The 18306-nt window shown below is 39.3% G+C and overlaps 1 protein-coding gene across 1 annotated transcript in view; it reads right to left on the reverse strand.

Moving 5' to 3' along the window:
* The window catches only part of camkmt (calmodulin-lysine N-methyltransferase), a 168971-nt gene that overhangs the window by 9745 nt on the left and 140920 nt on the right, over nt 1–18306 (reverse strand). Inside the window, exons 9-10 of the mRNA XM_017690589.2 lie at nt 10048–10111; nt 7229–7360 (exon numbers count right to left, since the gene is read on the reverse strand). Of these exons, the coding sequence (XP_017546078.1) occupies nt 7229–7360; nt 10048–10111 (196 nt within the window). The remainder of the gene's footprint in view (nt 1–7228; nt 7361–10047; nt 10112–18306) is intronic.

Here is an 18306-nt window from a genome sequence, read left to right on the forward strand (position 1 = left end):
GAGAGAACGGCAAAGAAAGACATGGAAAGAAAGAGAGAAAGAAAGTAAAAGTGTAAGAAAAAGATGGCGAGTGTGCAAAGGTGAAAAGTTTAACAAGCAAAGCTGTTCCTCCTGATCAGAGGCCGCTAATCAGCTTCATGGGTGGCTGCATAAATCGGCTCGCGCGTTAATCGCACGGCTGCCGAGACGCAAGTCATTTATTTTATTGCCACTTTCACCCCATCACCCCTTCTTTTTCTCTTTTACTCGTCCTCTGAGCTGGTCCTCAGAGAGAGAGAGGGACTGAACATCAGCAGGTTTGAATCACCAGCCCCAGAGAAGTATGGATGGATGGATGGATGAAGCAGGAGTGGAGAACAGACGCTTGAGCGTATGGAAAGGGGAGGACTCAGAGGAGCGAGGTTAATGTCTGCGGTGTGTGTGATGTGTTTGTGTATGTGTTGGGGGAAGCTGTCAGAATTAAAATTCATGACTCTCTTCACCACCATTTGAGTAACAAGATTAAGACGGGCGGGCGGAAAATAGCGGCATTATCAGGCGGCTTGCAGTCCTCCAGCTGCTGGGGCTCTATTCCAGAACAGTGGGGATAAGAGGATAACACGCAGCCCCCTCGCCGCAGCGCCACACTGCTGAGAGCACAGCACAGCCCCACACACCCCTACACACACACACACCACACCATCCTGTCTTCCATCAGCGCCACACACTGTCTGGATGTGTGGGAAGGTTTTAGGGGTCAAAGGAAACGCCTCAATCTCCAGGACATCAGAGACTGCAGCTGAGGAGTGAGAGACATATGGGGGTGTGAAAACATTCACAGACCAACAAACACACACACACGCACACACACACACACACACACACACACAAGTAAATATCTGGCATTTACTCTGGACTGACATCATGTCTGTTTAGGCTTATAGGTAAATAGTCTGACTTGGTGTAGTTTGGAAAGTGTGATATGTCTGTCACTGTCATTTTTCAAAATTTTCACACACACACATACATACATACATATAATACTGTGCAAAGATACCTGAGCACATAATTAATAACATGTGCATAATAAAGTAAAATAAACATAGATATAGCATTTATGTTATTTGCTTTTATTACAAATATTGATGCTGTGGGAACAAAACCTTGTAACTCAATTTTTGCCGATGTTCAGTTTTTGACAATTTAAAATGACTGTTGTCCTTTACATTGCGTGTGAATTTCTTGATGAACAGACCAAAACAAATTGCCCAAAATTACTTGGAAAAAATGTCAGGCTCCATTGACTTACATTAAAAGTAAAGTATGTTTTTTCCTTTTCCTGTAAAGTTACTATTTTGGAGATATGAGGTTTTGTTCCTACAGCAACAATATAGAAGTATTGTGTATATGTATAAATAAAAGGAATTTCTTGTTTTCAAAAAAGATGTCTTTTGAGCTACACAGAAGAATAAAGTTTAACTTCAGAACTCAAAAACCCAAAGACATCACACAGATGTGTTAAAGCATTTCTGATTTCTTTAATAAATACATTTTAAAAAACTGATTAGACAAACCAAGAATTTCCACAAGGAAAGGTTTGAAAAAAGTTAAACACACAGACACACATAAAACTTACTGCATTATTATTTGTATTCATTCCAAAGTATGTGCCTCAGTAACTGAATGCTTCTTCAATAGAAATTTCTCTGGTATTTATCTTTTTTATTCCTCCTTTCCCTTTCTGTCTCTCATCTAATCTAAGTTTATTTTTTATATCATCCTCAGACTTTAAGAATCTATCTTTCTCATTCATCTTTCTTTCACTATTTACTATTTCTATTTCACTATTTCTGTGATGTACTTTGACTTTATTATATTTTTAAATATAATATACATTAAAATTAAACTGTGTTTTTTGCTTCTCCAGTAAAGTTATCATTTTGGAAATACAAGGTTTTGTTCCGCAGCATTATGCTCTCTTGGACTCCTTTGTATATGCTTAGATGTCTATGCAATAAGATTCAGTTGGTACCTGTTAAAGATTGGTACCACCATTGGTACCACCAACGGTTTATACATTCCCTCTTCTGCCCATAAGTGACATGACCGAATTAGCAGTTAGCGTTCTGCTCCCACTGTGTTGAGCTGTCCAGTGAAACTACAGGACTTTAATATTATAGTAACAATATGTAACTATATATAATAAGACCTAAACCGAACCCAAAATCAGGACATTTCTGCCCTGACAATGTAGGAAAACTAACACACACACACAAACACACACACACACAGTCTGGATGTTCATCAGAAGATAAGAACTGGGCCTTAATCACCTTCAGATATGATGAAGCCACTTCAGTTTGTCCTGCTATCACACACACAGCTGTAATATCCTGCTGACATGTCCAAGAAGCACACACACTTATGTGCATGTAAAGCCTCTCTCTCTCTCTCTCTCTCTCTCTCTCTCTCTCTCTCTCTCACACACACACACACACACACACAGAGACAGTAGTAGAACACTTGACTCAGCTCTCATGGCCCCTCACTGTTATCATCATTATCCACGCAGTGGCACAGTAGGTGGCCCTGTTTCCTGTGCAACAAGCCCCCATCAGCCTTCAGGTGCACCATGCCAGTTTGTGTATGTTTGCAGGTGTAACTCTGGGAGAATGTAACATTCATATCCTCCTTATTCCTACACCCCATGATGCTTTGAGCAACTTATGGACAGAACCTCTTGTGGGAACAGACAATTTATTAAAGGCTAATAACATCTTAACATATAAATATATAATTCATATAAAAACAAATAAAAATATAAATAATACATTGCTGGGATGCTTGAATGCCTGTGTGCTGATATTTGTAATCGAGGTGCCAACAGAACATGCATGAAACACTTTAGTCGGAGGTTAATAGTTCCAGTCGTATGCAAAACCTTGGGAGGCCCAAATCATATAACATTTTTGTTGGTTTTCTATGTGAAAATAAGTTAATACATCTTAATACAACAGAGAACTCTACAAAAAATGTACAACTACTGTTTAGAATAAAAATTAAAAAACATTTTTTTACAGTAATACTGCTGGCTCACTATTAATACGAAGATTCATCAAGTTATAAGGGGTAAAGCCTTTTTATACAAAACCCCTCAGCTTTGGAATAACTTTCCAGTCAGTGGTCATAACTATTCAGTCGTAACTTAGTCAAGGTCTTACTAATTCGTTTTTACAGTTAGAAAAAAGGTACAGATCTGAGGGTTTTATTGCCAGGGTATTATGGTAAACTGAAAGCATTGGTGCTGTCGTCCCACCACTCTCACAGCTCACCTAAAGGGGGACTCAATTATTCAATGGCTTAGATGTAACAAAATCACTGAGTGATTTGGTGTGAAATGCACCTTTGTAGAGAAATTTACTGAGTCCGAATTGTTCATCATTACTGTGCTAGGAACCAGACGTCCAAAGCATTAATGGCTCTAAAAGCTATGTCCCTTTAAGTTATTGCACAAAGTGGTTATGAATGTGTTGCTTAATACCTGAGGCGTTGTTTTGTGATAGTTTTGTTTTAAGGTATTGGCCAAAAGCATACTTTTAGTCCAAACTATTACTCCAAGATCACTTCCACAAGATCAGTGCTTTTGTTGTTACTAGCCTCTAGCTACAGACATTCAACACAGCTAACGTCAGCGGCAGCTTTTGTTTACAGTGGTGGAAAATGCAACAGAGGGAAAAAGAGTTTTCTTTAGCAGCCAGCATCGGTTTCACATTTTTTCACTGGTCTTGAGAAAGTTAGTCTTCATTCTTTGAAGATGTTGGACTGTGTGTAGCTTCAAAAAAATTGGTCAAAACTTCAGGATTTCTAGTATTTGTAATGGCAACTGAAAAAAACACAGCATACTGTATTTTCTCTGTTTATTTGTGTATCCTGGTACAGCACAATTCTGCATCATTCTGAAAAATGAACTAGCAGGGTACAGCTGTGATTTATCACACCTCCTCTGATGAACACTAACATAAGCTGAGTTTTGTTGACAGCGAGTGGCACAACTAATAAATTGTATTCCAAATGACTTCAATCAGACTAGTCTATTCCGATTGAGCTATTAGTCAGATTATTAACAGATTATTAGGCTCCATGTAAACATGGCTACTGAGAGCCAGGTACAATCAAAATGTAAAATTCAAGGAGTCATTATGAAGCCACACGTATTTGCTCACCTCTGTTCTTGCCAAATTTTCATTTTTACTCAGCTGTATTGACAGCTGCAAACTGCACACTGTCCCAGAATGCCTCAGAGACATTCTATGGGGCATACATTGATAAATTAAAAGGTAAACACACTTACTTTGACTTTGTTAAAAACAGTAATGAAAGACACTTCCTGTCTGCTTGCCCATAATTTGGAAATACAGGTGTGAGGAGAAACATAAGGTAGATAATATTATATACAAATACAAACAGAATAAATGACTATATTTTAGGCAGACTGTGAAAACAATATGAGAGAAACTGGAATGGCACGAGGTTTCCAAAACTTGCTTAGTATGCAAAATGTAATATCTGTTATCCATCAATCTTGTATTATCATCGTACACACACTCGCACTCACACACAGTTTCCCATTCCACTACTCACTCTGAAGGGTATTCACTCTAGGTGCTTCAGTTATTGTGTTAATATAATTACATGTGGACAGTGAAGAGGTCTAACATTAGACTTTGAAATGATTTCACCACACAATTCCTTTCTGAGTTAGCTGACTGAGTAAGATGTGAAAGATAAATCCACTGCTGTATAATACAGGGACTCTTTAGTCATTGTATTATGAGGTTCTGGGCAAGGACATTAAAGGTACAATGAAAACAGCTCTCTCCCTCTCGCCTATAACCATCTTTCAGCTTCACATCTGTCTCTCTCCCTCTTTCTGCCCACTGACAGCTCTGAATTCACTCTCTCTATCCCTGCAGCCCCTGTGGTTGCTTACCATTTTTTCGCAAGCACCTGCCTCTGGCCACACACAGACGCTGGTAGAGTGGCCACTCAAAGGGCCATGGACAAAAAAGGCCCAAATCACTCAGTGCCAGGGTCCTGCTGGCAGGCCCATTTTCCTCAGGCATGGGCAGGGCCACCCGTCAGGCCCTCGGGGCCTAATGGGTCCTGACAGCTTCCTCCACAGTTAAAAATGGCAGCCATAGCCATCCTGTCAATGCTAGTTAACCAGCTGGACTCCACAGCCGCTGCCGGCCAGCCACTGTGCTGATGGGCATGGTGACATGGGCATAGGCAGTGGCCAGCACTTTTTTTTATGTCCCGTCATTGTTCTCCAACTTACTTAAGAGTTTGACCTGTCAGAAGTTTTCATTTAAGGCTCAGTGCTGGAGAAACACATACGTACAATATACAGCAACTTTGGAGTTTGGAGCATGTACAGCAAAACCATGCTTTTCAATGGCTGGCTTTTTGAGTGAGTTTTTTCAAGAGATAACTTCAAGGGTTCATGTCCTGCACTGTTTGTGAGTGTGGTTTTACATACCAAAAACAATTGCAGTTCATGTTCACATCACTTTTTCCTAACCTCTCTTAACTGTTGCAAAATTCTGACAAGTCCCACCAGCAAAAGTCAATCACTGCCTGTCAATAGTTTTGCAACCGAGCTGTGAGTGCAGTCTTCTAAAGAGTTTTATCCAAAACTTTATAAGCCTCTGGGAAGAAATAAAAGAAGATCAGGACAGCATTTGAATTCAATTTTCCTCAGTAACACCTTTTCACATCTCTTAGCCCAGGGGTGTCCTAAGTCTAGCCCCCGGGACAAATGCATCTCGGGTACAATTTTAATTGGTCCAAACTTTGAATATGGCCCATGGTCAACACATTCTCTACAGCAGTGGTTTCCAAACTGTTATGCATACCCCCAGAGGTTCATCAATATGAACAGAAAACAGTCATCATATGTAAAGACTTAATCTCCACTTAATTTCATTTAACCAGCTGGCCAAACAATTAAAAAAGTACTTATATGGGTGACACTAACAGGTTGTATTAGAGAAGAAAATGTTTCACTCCAGCCTCTCCTGAGCACCACACATTTTATCAACAATAGAACTGTGGGTGCCAAGGCTCATCAACGCATGAGGTCAACAAAGGCTATTCTGTATGGTCTGAACCGACAGAAGGGCTACTGTGACACAAGTCACAAATTTTTAATGATGGTTACAGGAGGAATGTGTCACAAAGCATACACTGCATCCTGCTGCATATGGGGCTGCAGACCAGTCAGAGCATCCCTGCTAACCTAAAAAGAAGCTTAAAAGCCCTTGCTGGGCCTGCAAGTACACTATATTTCCAAAAGTATTTGCTCATCTGCATTTACACACATATGAACTTGAGCGAGATCCAATTCTTAATCCATAGGGTTTAAAATTATGTCGCCCTTTACAGCTATAACAGCTTCGACTCTTCTCGGAAGGCTTCCACAAGAGTTAGGAGTGTGTTTACGGGAATCTTTGACCATTCTTCCAGAAGAACATTTGTGAGGTCAGACACTGATGTTGGACAAGAAGGCCTGGCTTGCTGTCTCCGCTCTAATTCATCCCAAAAGTGTTCTATCTGGTTGAGGTCAGGACTCTGTGCAGGCCAGTCAAGTTCTTCCACATCAAACTCATGACTGGACTTGTTGAACAGGTAGCATTCTATCACGGTACCATGCTGGAATTCTTCTGAGAGTGACCCATTCTTTCACAAATGTTTGTAGAAGCTGTCTGCAGGCCTAAGTGCTTGGTTTTATACACCTGTGGCAATGGAAGTGATTGGAACACCTGAATTCAATTATTTGGATGGGTGACTGAATGCTTTTGGCAACATAGTGTATCTGAACTGGACCTTGGAGCAATGTAAGAAGCTTGCATGTTTAAGGTGTTGCCTGGCATCCAAATTCCCCAGATCTCAATCCATTCAAGCAGCTGTGGGATGTGCTGGAACAACAAGTATGATTCACAGCATCACCTCACAACCTAAAGGATCTGCTGCTAATTTCCCGGTGCCAGGTACCAAAGGGCGCTACCAAAGGTCTCACAGAGTCCATGCCTTGGTGGCTCAGAGCTGTTTTGGCAGTATGCGAAACACCAACAGCATAATAGGCAGGTGGTCATAGTGCTTTGGTCCCATGTGTTTATAAAATTGTTTTAGGTTTTGCCTTTTCAGTTTCTGTAAAAACACACAAAAGTTTTAGTTCATTAAGACTCACCTTCAAGTGCAGGTCCCAAATATGTGAGTCGTAGTTGTCATAGCAACACACAAACAGTCCCACTTTCTCCACCAGTCTGCAGAATTCTGTTAGTGTATCTCCCCTCTTAGGTGCAAACACTAAAGCTGTACCCTACAGAGATAGACACACACAAACATGGGACAAACTATTGGACAGCACCACATGACAAGTATTTAGTTCAAGTGAACGGGCAGTTTTAAAAACTCTACTGTAAACTGGGGACATTTAAAGAGGTGTAACAGTTATGCACAGCTAATGTAGTCTATTATTTCATGTGAAATTTAAAATGATTTTGGAATCATTCAAGTATTCAGTGTCTGTTACTTGCCATTGTAGTTTTGGCATATTTTAAATAAACAATGGCCAGTTGGGGTCATGGCAAAATGTTAAGTAAAAATGAAATAAAAAGAGCTGGCCCACAGATTTAGTTTTTCAAAATGGTCCTTTTAGTGGTTGTGTTTGACACCCCTGCTCTAAATAAACATCCATTCCAAGCGATGTTAGTCCAAAGACCAGCAGTGAAATATTACATTGACTTGTGGGTTAAAAAAAAAAAAATGCTGTTTTATAACAATACTGTTTTACAACACTGATCGGAGAAAAAGATCTCCAATAAATAACCTTAATAGCATCAGACATCACATTACTCACACAACACTACCATCATGGCAAAGTAATTCAAAATAATTCATAATTAGTAAAGCACAGCTGAAATTACGTTTCCCTCTGTAAATAAAAGCAGCAGTTTCACTAGCAGAATGAAGTGATGAGCACTGATTAATGAGTTGAGCTCAATCCGGCTGCGTTGTCTTCATCCTGGCCCACCGTTCTTCTCTCAGCGGCTCAGACACACCATCAAACAAGGCTCACCGCAAGTGGTGGTTTGCATCATTACATTCTATTTGATTTCTCCCAGGTATTATATTAGATAATAAACAAAAAGATTAAAGCTCACCTAATCCAATCAATGGCTGCAAGCGCATCCCCACCCTTTATAGATCAACGGGTCCTGGACGGCCAGCCGTGCTAAGAGGATTACCCAAAGGTTCAAAGTTTCTTTGAAATCCTTCAGCTTTAAATATTATTTCATATTTTTTGATCATATTATTGTTTTAATTAAATGGTGGGCTGAGCCCCAATGAAACAAACAACAAACATGAAAACAAGCGCTGGATTGGCTCACTTCCGCATTTTTTTTTTTCTTTTTTATATTTCATTAGTGTTTAATTCAAGTTTGGATGTGTGCTAAAAACACACACACACACACTCACAGCTGTGTTAATCTGTGTAGTGTGTGTAAATGTGACAACTGGTCCAACTTCATTTTATAATAACAAGAGTCATTAAAAGGAAAATTAATTGGATTTCCTGAGTGCAGTCAGACATTTGGCCACCACAGCCAGACTGCTGGCCACTGCCATTAATATATTCTATCCAGAGCTGTCTTAATCCTGAAAAACAGATCTCTCTCATTCCTGAGTGGGTTATCATTTTTATTGCAGGGATGAGAGGACTGTGTGTTTGATATAATCAGCCAACGTTTCATCATCTAAACCACAAGCCTAATTCATTACACGGCAGGAAGAGCTATCACTTCAGCTCCTTTGAAATGTGCAACTGTATGGATGTATGAGGGTCTTCATTTAAAAAAAAAAGATGGAAAAAAAGAGGCGGAGAAGACAGAAAGTAAGGAGAGAAATAGAGAAAGATGAAAGGTGAGAGTGAGAGAGAATAAAGAAAAAAGGAGAGAAGGACAGAAGAGCAAAAATGAGAAAAAGGGCAAAAGAGTGAGAGGAGAAAGAAAGAAAGGGAGAGAGAGGGAAAGAAAGGCAGAAAGCAAAAGTGAGAAAGAGGGCAAAAGAGTGTGAGTGAGAAAGAGAAAAGGAGTGAGAGAGAATGGGAGTGAGAGAGGAAGAGAGAAAGGAAGAGAAAAAGAAAGGAAGGGAGAGAAAGAGTAAGAAGCACAAAGAAAGAAATGGAGAAAGAGTGAGAGAAAGTGTGAGGGAAGGAGATATTGAGAGAAAGGGGAAGAGAAAAAAGAAGAGAGAATGAGAGGGATGGAGACAAGCAGAGAGAGAGAGGGAGAGAGAGAAAGGAGGAGAAAGAAAGCGAGAGAGAAATAAAGAGAGAGAGAAAGTGAGAGAAGGAGAGACTGAATATGGAATAGACTGAATAGAGAGAAAGAAAACTGTGTGAGAGAGGGAGGGGGAGAGAATGGGAGAGAAAGATTGAGAGACAGAAAGGGAGAATAAGAGTATAAGAGGGAGAAAGACAAAGGGAGAGAAGGAGAGATAGTGCAAGAGAGAGGAGAGGTATTAAGTGAGAGGAGGAGAAAAGAGCGAGAGAGAGAAAGAGAAAGAGATATGTAAACATAAACATGAAAATCACAATGATCATTGGGGCTGCACAGCGTGTGCTTGATCACACAGCTGTAACACTGACACAGAGAGAGAGAAAGAGCTCTGCCCTTTTTTAATAGAAAAACATCCACTATCAAAGGCTGTACTTGGGGGGGAAAAAAAACCTTGAAGATAAATACAAATCTGTTGCTTTCTTTGAAGCTTTTTCATTTGCTGTGGCTCTGGCGGCGGTGGGTCTTATCACAGGGCCAAGGAGGAGAAGTTGTGTGCTTTGTCATTAGTGAAGAGCGTCAAATAGGCCAGATAGCCCAATTCAAGTTACGCACAATAAGTATTAAAGTATTACAAGATATTAATCCGACCATTCCATTACTCACCCAGTCACTGCGCTCTGACTAATTACTGAGAGTACACACACGCACACTCACACATACTTACATCAGGTCGCAGTAATCTCCTTAGTGCATCAACCAGGCTGGATCTGTACTGGTCCAGAAACAGACTACGACAGACAACACAGCAGAGGAAGACGGAGAAAGAGAGATTAGAATAATTTCAAGATAGTGTCTTGAGATAAAGCTGTAGGTTATTTATTTTTTGTTTACAAAAATATTCACCTACAAAGTGACTTGAAGTATAAGATTTCTCCTTTGAGTGTATATCACAAATTTTCCTTTGTATTTCATGCCTTGCTTATGCACTCAGTCAATATCAAGAAACAGAACACATACCTAAAGTACAAAAGATAGAGACCACCCTCAATTTATTTCATAGCCAGTCAAGATGGCCATTCAGTTGTTCATTTTTGAAGAGATATTTCTGACGTGATTCCATGTAAAATAATCTGCTCAACACTATGAGACTGAAAGGATGTGCAGCTGTCAAGAAGGTGTTATTGAGAAAATAGGCTGCTGCTGGTGTTCTCAGAACTATGGACTGTACATCCTTTAAAATCATAGAATATGTTTGGGATTATTTATTTTGGGATCAATAAAAGCACAGAGTGAAACCACCTTCTTAGACTTAACTTTAAAGGTGTGCGAAAACATCCCTGCAGGTTGGTTTGAAAAACTGAAAGCAAAAAGTATGGAAGCTGTAATAAAAGCAAAGGGTAGACACACAAAACACAAAAAAAGAAAAAAGATATTCAGTTGTTGCAGCTTCTGTGTCATTTTCTGTCATATCGTTGTTGTCAAAAGAAAATCTTGTATCTCCAAAATGATACCTTTACAGGAGAAGGGAAAAACCTTCTTTACTTTTAGTGTAAGTCAATGGAACCAGACTTTTGTTCCAAGTCATTCCAGTGAGTGTGACATTCTGGTTAAAACTGAGGATTTTGCAAATTGGCTGACTCATTGGTGGTCAGGTGAGCTTGTGCAACTATTTAAACAAAAAGCAACAAAAATGACATATTTGGCATTTTTTTCACAGAATTGAAATTACCCAGTAATTAAAGTACATAACACCAGTGACACACAGGAGTTATGTGCTGCCTTATAAACAAAATTATAAATAAATTCATGAAATATAGTGAAAAAGTGTGGACTCAATTTCTCATGCACTGAGATGCTTACTCTCTGACACTACTTGACCCAAAGAAGCATTTCAATAGGGCTGAAAATACTATGTTAAAATATGAGTTCTGCTAACATCAATGACCAAAATCTCTGTGACAAATGAATTTTTCTAATAAAAACATTAAAAGGTTGTATACAAATTCCTAAGTTACACTAAACATGCTTTCTCAAATGTTCAAAATTGGTTTGTGATGAGCTGTTTTACATTTGTAAAGCCATTATAAAACCAGATAAAAAATGAAAAATCTGAGAGATAATAAAGGAAATGTGTTATTTAGTCTTAGGTCAACTCTGTAAATACACATACAGACTTTTAGAGCCGTGCAACCTTTGTGACATGGTTCCAACTGGAAAATGACCCCTATATCTTTTTTTTGACGCTCAAAAAAATAATGAATATCTTGTCTTTTATGGTCGTTTTGACTGTAAGTCAAATAAATGAAGGGTGGTCTCTGATTTTTGCATAGTACTGAATATGAGCATGTAAGAAGCCGCAGTTATGCAAACACACAAGGCTAGCATGTCTGCTGGACTTCTACATGCAGTGTTTGTAAAGCAGGCGTCCTGAAAGCTCAATGTTATTTTGGTTTCAGTGATATGAATAATAATTTATTTTCTGTTGTCACAGTCTTACAGCAAAATTACTGTGTTGCAATAAAGTTTTTCAAATACTGACAATACACTCGAGTCCCATTATTTCTCTGAATGGTGGTGTGTGTGAGAGTGAAAGAGAGTGAGAGAGAGAGATGGAGACAGAGTGTTTGTTTATTTCATGGTCATTTCTGCTTGAGTGCTTGAGTGTAATTGAGAGTGAGCTAATCACTGAGAATGTATGTACAAATGTGTAGTTGTGTGTAGAACTATTTGAGGGCTAGACAATGCAGTGATGTGTGTGCGTGTGTGTGTGTGTGTGTGTGTGTATATGATTGGCTGAGCATGAGACTTATTTCTGCTGCAGATTTGAGCCTGAATAGACATTGAGAACAACATGAGAGGAGCAAACATACTTTAGCATTTCTCTTTTCGCGCTTATACCCCAGCACGGCCTCTCTTTCTCTCTCTCTTATATTTGCGCAAGACAGCCAAAGACCAATGAAACATCACATCTATCACTCTATCAATCTTCAGGTGCCATCAGACTGGGGGTGCATTTACATTTATAGCGAGTGACTTATAATTGCGTCCACTCAGAATGTATCCTAGTTAGTATAAATAAGTCTCTGCCAGAAATTAGTCAGTGCTAATACCCATACATAGATACATAACACAGAAATAAGTGTAAACACAAGACATTATTGAGTTCAAGTGTTTCAGTCACAGCCATTGCTAACAGGTGGGTAATAGTAAGCACATAGCCTTGCAATCTCAACAGATAAATGCTGGCAGTAGAATGGGTCATACTGCATTGTGCCGACTGTGAAGTTTGGTGGAGGAGGGATAATGCTATGGGGTTGATTTTCAGGGGTTGGACTAGAACCCTTAGTTCCATCCATCCATGCATCCATCCATTTTCTAAGCCGCTTCTCTGTCAGTGTCACGGGGGGGAGGTGCTGGAGCCTATCCCAGCAGTCTTTGGGCGGAAGGCAGGATACACCCTGGACAGGTCGCCAATCCAACAGGTCCCTTAGTTCCAGTGAAGGGAAATCTTGACGCTTCAGCAGACCAAGACTTTTTGGACAACTGTATGCTTCCACCTTTGTGGGAACAGTTTGGGGAAGACCCTTTTCTGTTCCAGCATGACTGAGCCCCAGTGCACAAAACAAGGTCCATAAAGGCATGGATGAGCGAGTTTGGTGTAGAAGAACTTGACCGGCTCCTCGCACAGAGTCCTGACCTCAACTCCATCAAACACCTTTGGAATGAACTAGAATGGAGATTGCGAGACAGGCCCTCTCATCCCACAACAGTATCCGACCTCACAAATGTTCTACTAGATGAATAGGCAAAAATTTGCAGAGACACCCTAAAATTTTGTAGAACCCTTCCCAGAAGAGTGGAAACTGTTAAAACCGCAAAGGGGGGACCAATCTCATATTAATGGATTTAGAATGAGATGTCTTAAAGGCTCCTGTAGTTGTAATGTAGGTGGTCCCAAAACGTTTGTCCATATAGTGAATCAATAAGTGCAAGGTTAGTGTTCATTTAAAGGCTTCACAAAGAGGTGGGTCTTGAGTCAGAATTTGAAGACTGTGAGGGGCTGTTGGAACAGCCAGTGGAATTTCATTCTAGCACTTCGATGCCAGGACAGAGAGGAGGGGTTTGAAGTATGGAACAAGTTTTGTCCACTGCATTAGGTATGAAGTGGAAGGTCCATTTATGGCAAAAAATAAATAAATAAATAAATAAAATCTGATGCCTGGAAGTACAGGAAATACAGGAAGCCAATAAAGGGAATGCAGCAGTGGAGTGACATGAGTGAGCATAAGTGAGTAAAGACAAGCCAGGATGCTCCATTCTGGATCAGCCTGATGGCCCATGTAAGAAAACCAACCAGGAGTGATTTGCAAGCATGCTGACAAGAATCTCACTCGATCTACAAATTATTCTGACTCCAATGATAAATAAAGCTAAGTCAGCTGTGATGTTTGTATGGGATGCGATTTGAAGGATTTTGTATTGCCTCATTAGAAGAGTGCCCATAAGGCTCATCCTTTACTTGTCTTGTGACAGTTACTGTCTGTGAGTGTACTGGCTGTAATTTTGACTGTACCTAGTAATGTTTGTCTGTATATGACAGCAATGTAAGCCTCACATGATCTGTTGTAAATAATAAACATTGATCAAAAAATTATTCTGACAATTACCTGATTATTCAGCTACAAAAGGACACTTAAACTATATAAACTATAGAACAAACCTAACTGAGCAAAAACAAAAAGTATGCACTGCCTGACAAAGATTATAAAACACTTCATTGAAAAAAGATAAACTAGCATTTAACAAGATACAAAAACTATGCAGCAACAGCATATAAATGGACTTTGTTTCTTACAGTAAGCCTGGCTCTACAGGGTGAAACTCTTATGCAACTTGTTGCAGGTTGCAAGGTGCATGAAACTTTTTTGTGCAACATGACAGGTAGTCAAATTTGCATGCTAAACAGCCAATTATTCCACAAGTTAGCAAGGTTAGTATATGGTGTTTATTTTGTGTATCATATCATTCAAAATCATTTGTGTTATTTAGCCTGGTCAAGTGAGGAGAAAATGAGTACTCTAGCAATGTGGATCACAGCAGACCAAAGTTATTCCAATAAATGTTTTATTTCCTTGTCAATTGACACAAGTGATGTGTCAACTGAAATGACGTCACCTGATGTGATCATGTGGTACATTATCTGTGTATTCTGATTGGCTGCTTTATGAAACTGAGTGGTTGAGAGTGGGATGTGGCAGCTATGTTTCAAACACTTGTAGGAGGCTTTACATTAAGCAACACAAATGAAATTTAGTTTTATGTATGTTTCAAGCAACTTAAGCTGCAGTGAAGATTAATCATGCAAACAGCATTACATGTGCCAACTAAAAGCTACCAATTTTTGACAGTCTTAGTGATTGTATGTATTAAAATCAAACAGGGACCAGAGTGTTATCTTTTAATCAAACCTAGTCCTACTCAATTGCTGCTCCTGTCGTAGGTAAAAGCATTGTCTTAAATGCTTATTGTATTAAGCTCAGGCAGTCAAAACAAAGCAATCAGTTTTGCTGATTAAATGTTTCCGCTCTCCTGTCCTGTCGGATGTTCAGGTCTAAGTCAGGCTGAAAAATGACCTCTCCAGCCATGTATAGTCCACTTCAGTCTGGAGTCTCAATCTACTTCATAAGCAGCAAAACAACTTTTGGGTGGAGCAGGTCAGAGTGGACAATAGAGGGTGAAATGTAGGGTGGGGCAGACAAGGTTTGGTCAGGCAGGATCAGCCTTGACCAGGGCAACCCTTTCCAGTTTTAACATGGTACTTCCCTTTTCACTTCCTCTTATCCACCTGCCAGTCATCTGATACCACTCTATAGTTATCCAATTACCACAAATCCTTCCCCAAACCTTTTTCCTATGCCTGCCTCCCCCTATTATGAAGTATCATTGTTCCAATTTTGACAGCTTTCATGCTAAAGCCACCTAAATTGATGTGAGTCCTTATACAAAAATATTCATCTGCTTTTCACTCACTATTCATCTTATATCATCCCATACACTTCAAGTGATTGCATTCTATAGACTTCGCCTATCCTGTTTATAAACTAGTGCCACTAAAACTGGTATACATGCTCTTTCATTTTCATTTCTCCATCAACCAACAGAAACCCACATTTTCCTACTCGTAGAATTGAGCTTGAGCGAGCAACTGTTGACCATGCAAAGCACATAAATGCATCATACTGAGAGCACTCATCTATCTAACCCTATCATTCCCTAGAAACCCACTGTTTTTGTTACTCCTTGAATCTAGAGCCATATAGCTAGGAAGAACGATTTGACAGGTGACCCAAAGTACATAACTGCATTTCATACTGATAGCACTCGCCTATCTAACCCTGCTGTCCTTCCTTTCATCTCTCTATCATACCATACAAACCCACCGATTTCAATATTTCTTGAATTTCCAAGGTATATTCAGCAAACTCTGTGGAAATATTCATCTTTTGACCCCAAGCGTTTCATACTGATAGCACCATCTAGCATTTCCTCTCCTCATTTTACCCCTTCCTTTACTGCATAAAAACCTACACACTCTCTCATTACTTTTAAGCTAAGCTAACTCACAGGTTCTTTCTGTCTTGTATTGGGCTTTGACAAGGTGACACAAAGCTTGTTTATAAGCTTTAAATTCTATTTTTTCTGGATTCTAATTTTCAGTGCAGTTACCTCATATCTGCCGATCTATGAAACGGGTACATGAAATGCAGCAGTCATACTTAAAAACATGTTTTATCAAATAATTATAATAGTAATAAGCTCTGAATATAATGCAGTGCTTGTTCTCCTCATACGCAAACTACACAAGTTCTGTAGGGTCCCCACCTACCAGGGGTATTCTATGGCAAGCCTGACAGCATATTTCATAGCTATTTATTAGAAAAGTGTATTATACATTTCTTCACAATTAATGGTACCCTAATAGGCCTGAAAAATTTGTGGTGTTCACAACAAAGTGTGAAAGATCCCACTGAATATAACAATATGCCATGATATTGTTTTGTTATTCATATGAAAGTGTGGGATGAGACTGCAAGATGCATGGTTCGAATTGTGGTCTTTATGCTTTTGTGAGGTTTAAATCTGTTTCACAAGTATTAGTAACCCAGAATCGTCTTCAGATTTATATAAATTATTTTCACACTTTACACAAGATTTAATCAATTAAATTAATTTACAGTTTACCCAGGGTTAGAAATGTAATGTTAAACCAGATGGTCAACTCACAGGAGGGCATTCGTTCATCAGAAAATTCACTTTTTTTTCAAGGAAATAACATGAAACCTAAATTTAATTTCTGTCTGTCATACAGGGAGTCTTTTTACTCTTACGGGAGGTCTGCAACAGCTGTAAACACGTCATAATTATGGTCTATATAGTGAGTTGGGGGACAAATACAAACAGAGCTTATCATGTTTCCTAGTGGTAGTTCACTAGCTAGCTGCAATTTCACCAAGTTAAAACAGAGACCTATCTCAGATCATCGTCACATCGTCTATGTAGAAAAGCTAAATTCTAAGGTCAATTTTTAAATTAATGTAATAAAAAGAACTACCAGGTTAACAAGGTGATAAATAGCATATGATTGTGAGGGGAATTAAGGGAATTAATAACTAACGCACTTCCCTGATTTTATCACGGGGACGGGTGTTCTTAGGCACGATGCAAAGCAGAATTTCTAAACTTTCATGGCTAGCTAGTACATTATTTAGGGAGTATGGAGCCGTTTGGGATTCAGCCTGGGTTTGATGCGACTTCTGACTGAAACAAGGACGTTAAAGCCTTGTAAGTCATTCAAGTGACAGTCTTTAGTGTTTCATACTTTCTGTTTACTATGAATTATATCATAAGTAATGTATTTCAAGCCTGTGATATTAATGATGGAGTTGTTTAAGCTGTTAGCCATCTTGTAGCTTGTTAGCTAACTGACCAGCCTAGGTCTAGTAAGGAAAATAAGGTGTCAGCCATTCAATTTAAACAAAAAGCTTCATTAAGTAGTACAGTAGTAATACAGAGTTCAGTCACTGTGAGGCAGTCATAGACATGCGCATATCATGGATTTTATACCAGCTTTAAACATGGCTCAGCCAATCAGATTTTAGGACCGGAACTATCCATTTTTAACTTTAATGTTACTGCAGAGGATGCAGAAATATGGCTTAGGTGAGGGGACCCCAAGTCAGGTTTTGATTACACTCCCAGGTAGACTAGGTTAGACACTGATGCAATGTCTACATCGTTGTAATATAACTCATATTTACATTATGTTAATGAAACAAATGCTATAAAAATGGATGACAGATTAGAAAAAACGCTAATTAATTAATTAATTAGCCCCCAAAGCAAATGATTCCTGCAAGTCACAGATTTTTTACACAATTGTCAAGCTTGAAAAATCTTGCCTACATCCCAGAGGACACCCTCTTCCATTTACAGAATAGATCTGGTATGGTATGTTACAAAAGTACTACATTTATTAAAAGATTTAATTAACCCAAATGTGCTTATGTAATCAGCCTGTACTTTAGTCCAATGGCACAAAAAAGGACAAAAAGACTACACCATCCATAAAGACAGCCAATCTCTTTGACAGAGAGCACCAAACTCAGAGGCCTTTCCTAGCAGAAACCTAACCCGGTTAATCTGGAAGTGGACGCCCTTAGATTATGTCGAGCATAATCTGGGCAGGGTCCCTAAGGGTGGCCTGCCACTCTGACCCCACTTTGACACTTAATCTGCCCTAATCCCACCAGCATTAACCTCATCCCTGTTATGAGACCTGAAGGGTGCAGTGGAGGAGCGGCCGGGGAAGGCATTTACTGAATTACTCCATGGAATCATATGGTGTTGTTTAGCAGCTTATTCTAATCAGATGACTGACATTAGCAACGATTAGTGAGTAAACCTTTCCTTTTAGGGGAGGGTT

The sequence above is a fragment of the Pygocentrus nattereri genome, chromosome 5 (assembly GCF_015220715.1).
Source record: "Pygocentrus nattereri isolate fPygNat1 chromosome 5, fPygNat1.pri, whole genome shotgun sequence".
NCBI classification, from domain to species: domain Eukaryota; kingdom Metazoa; phylum Chordata; class Actinopteri; order Characiformes; family Serrasalmidae; genus Pygocentrus; species Pygocentrus nattereri.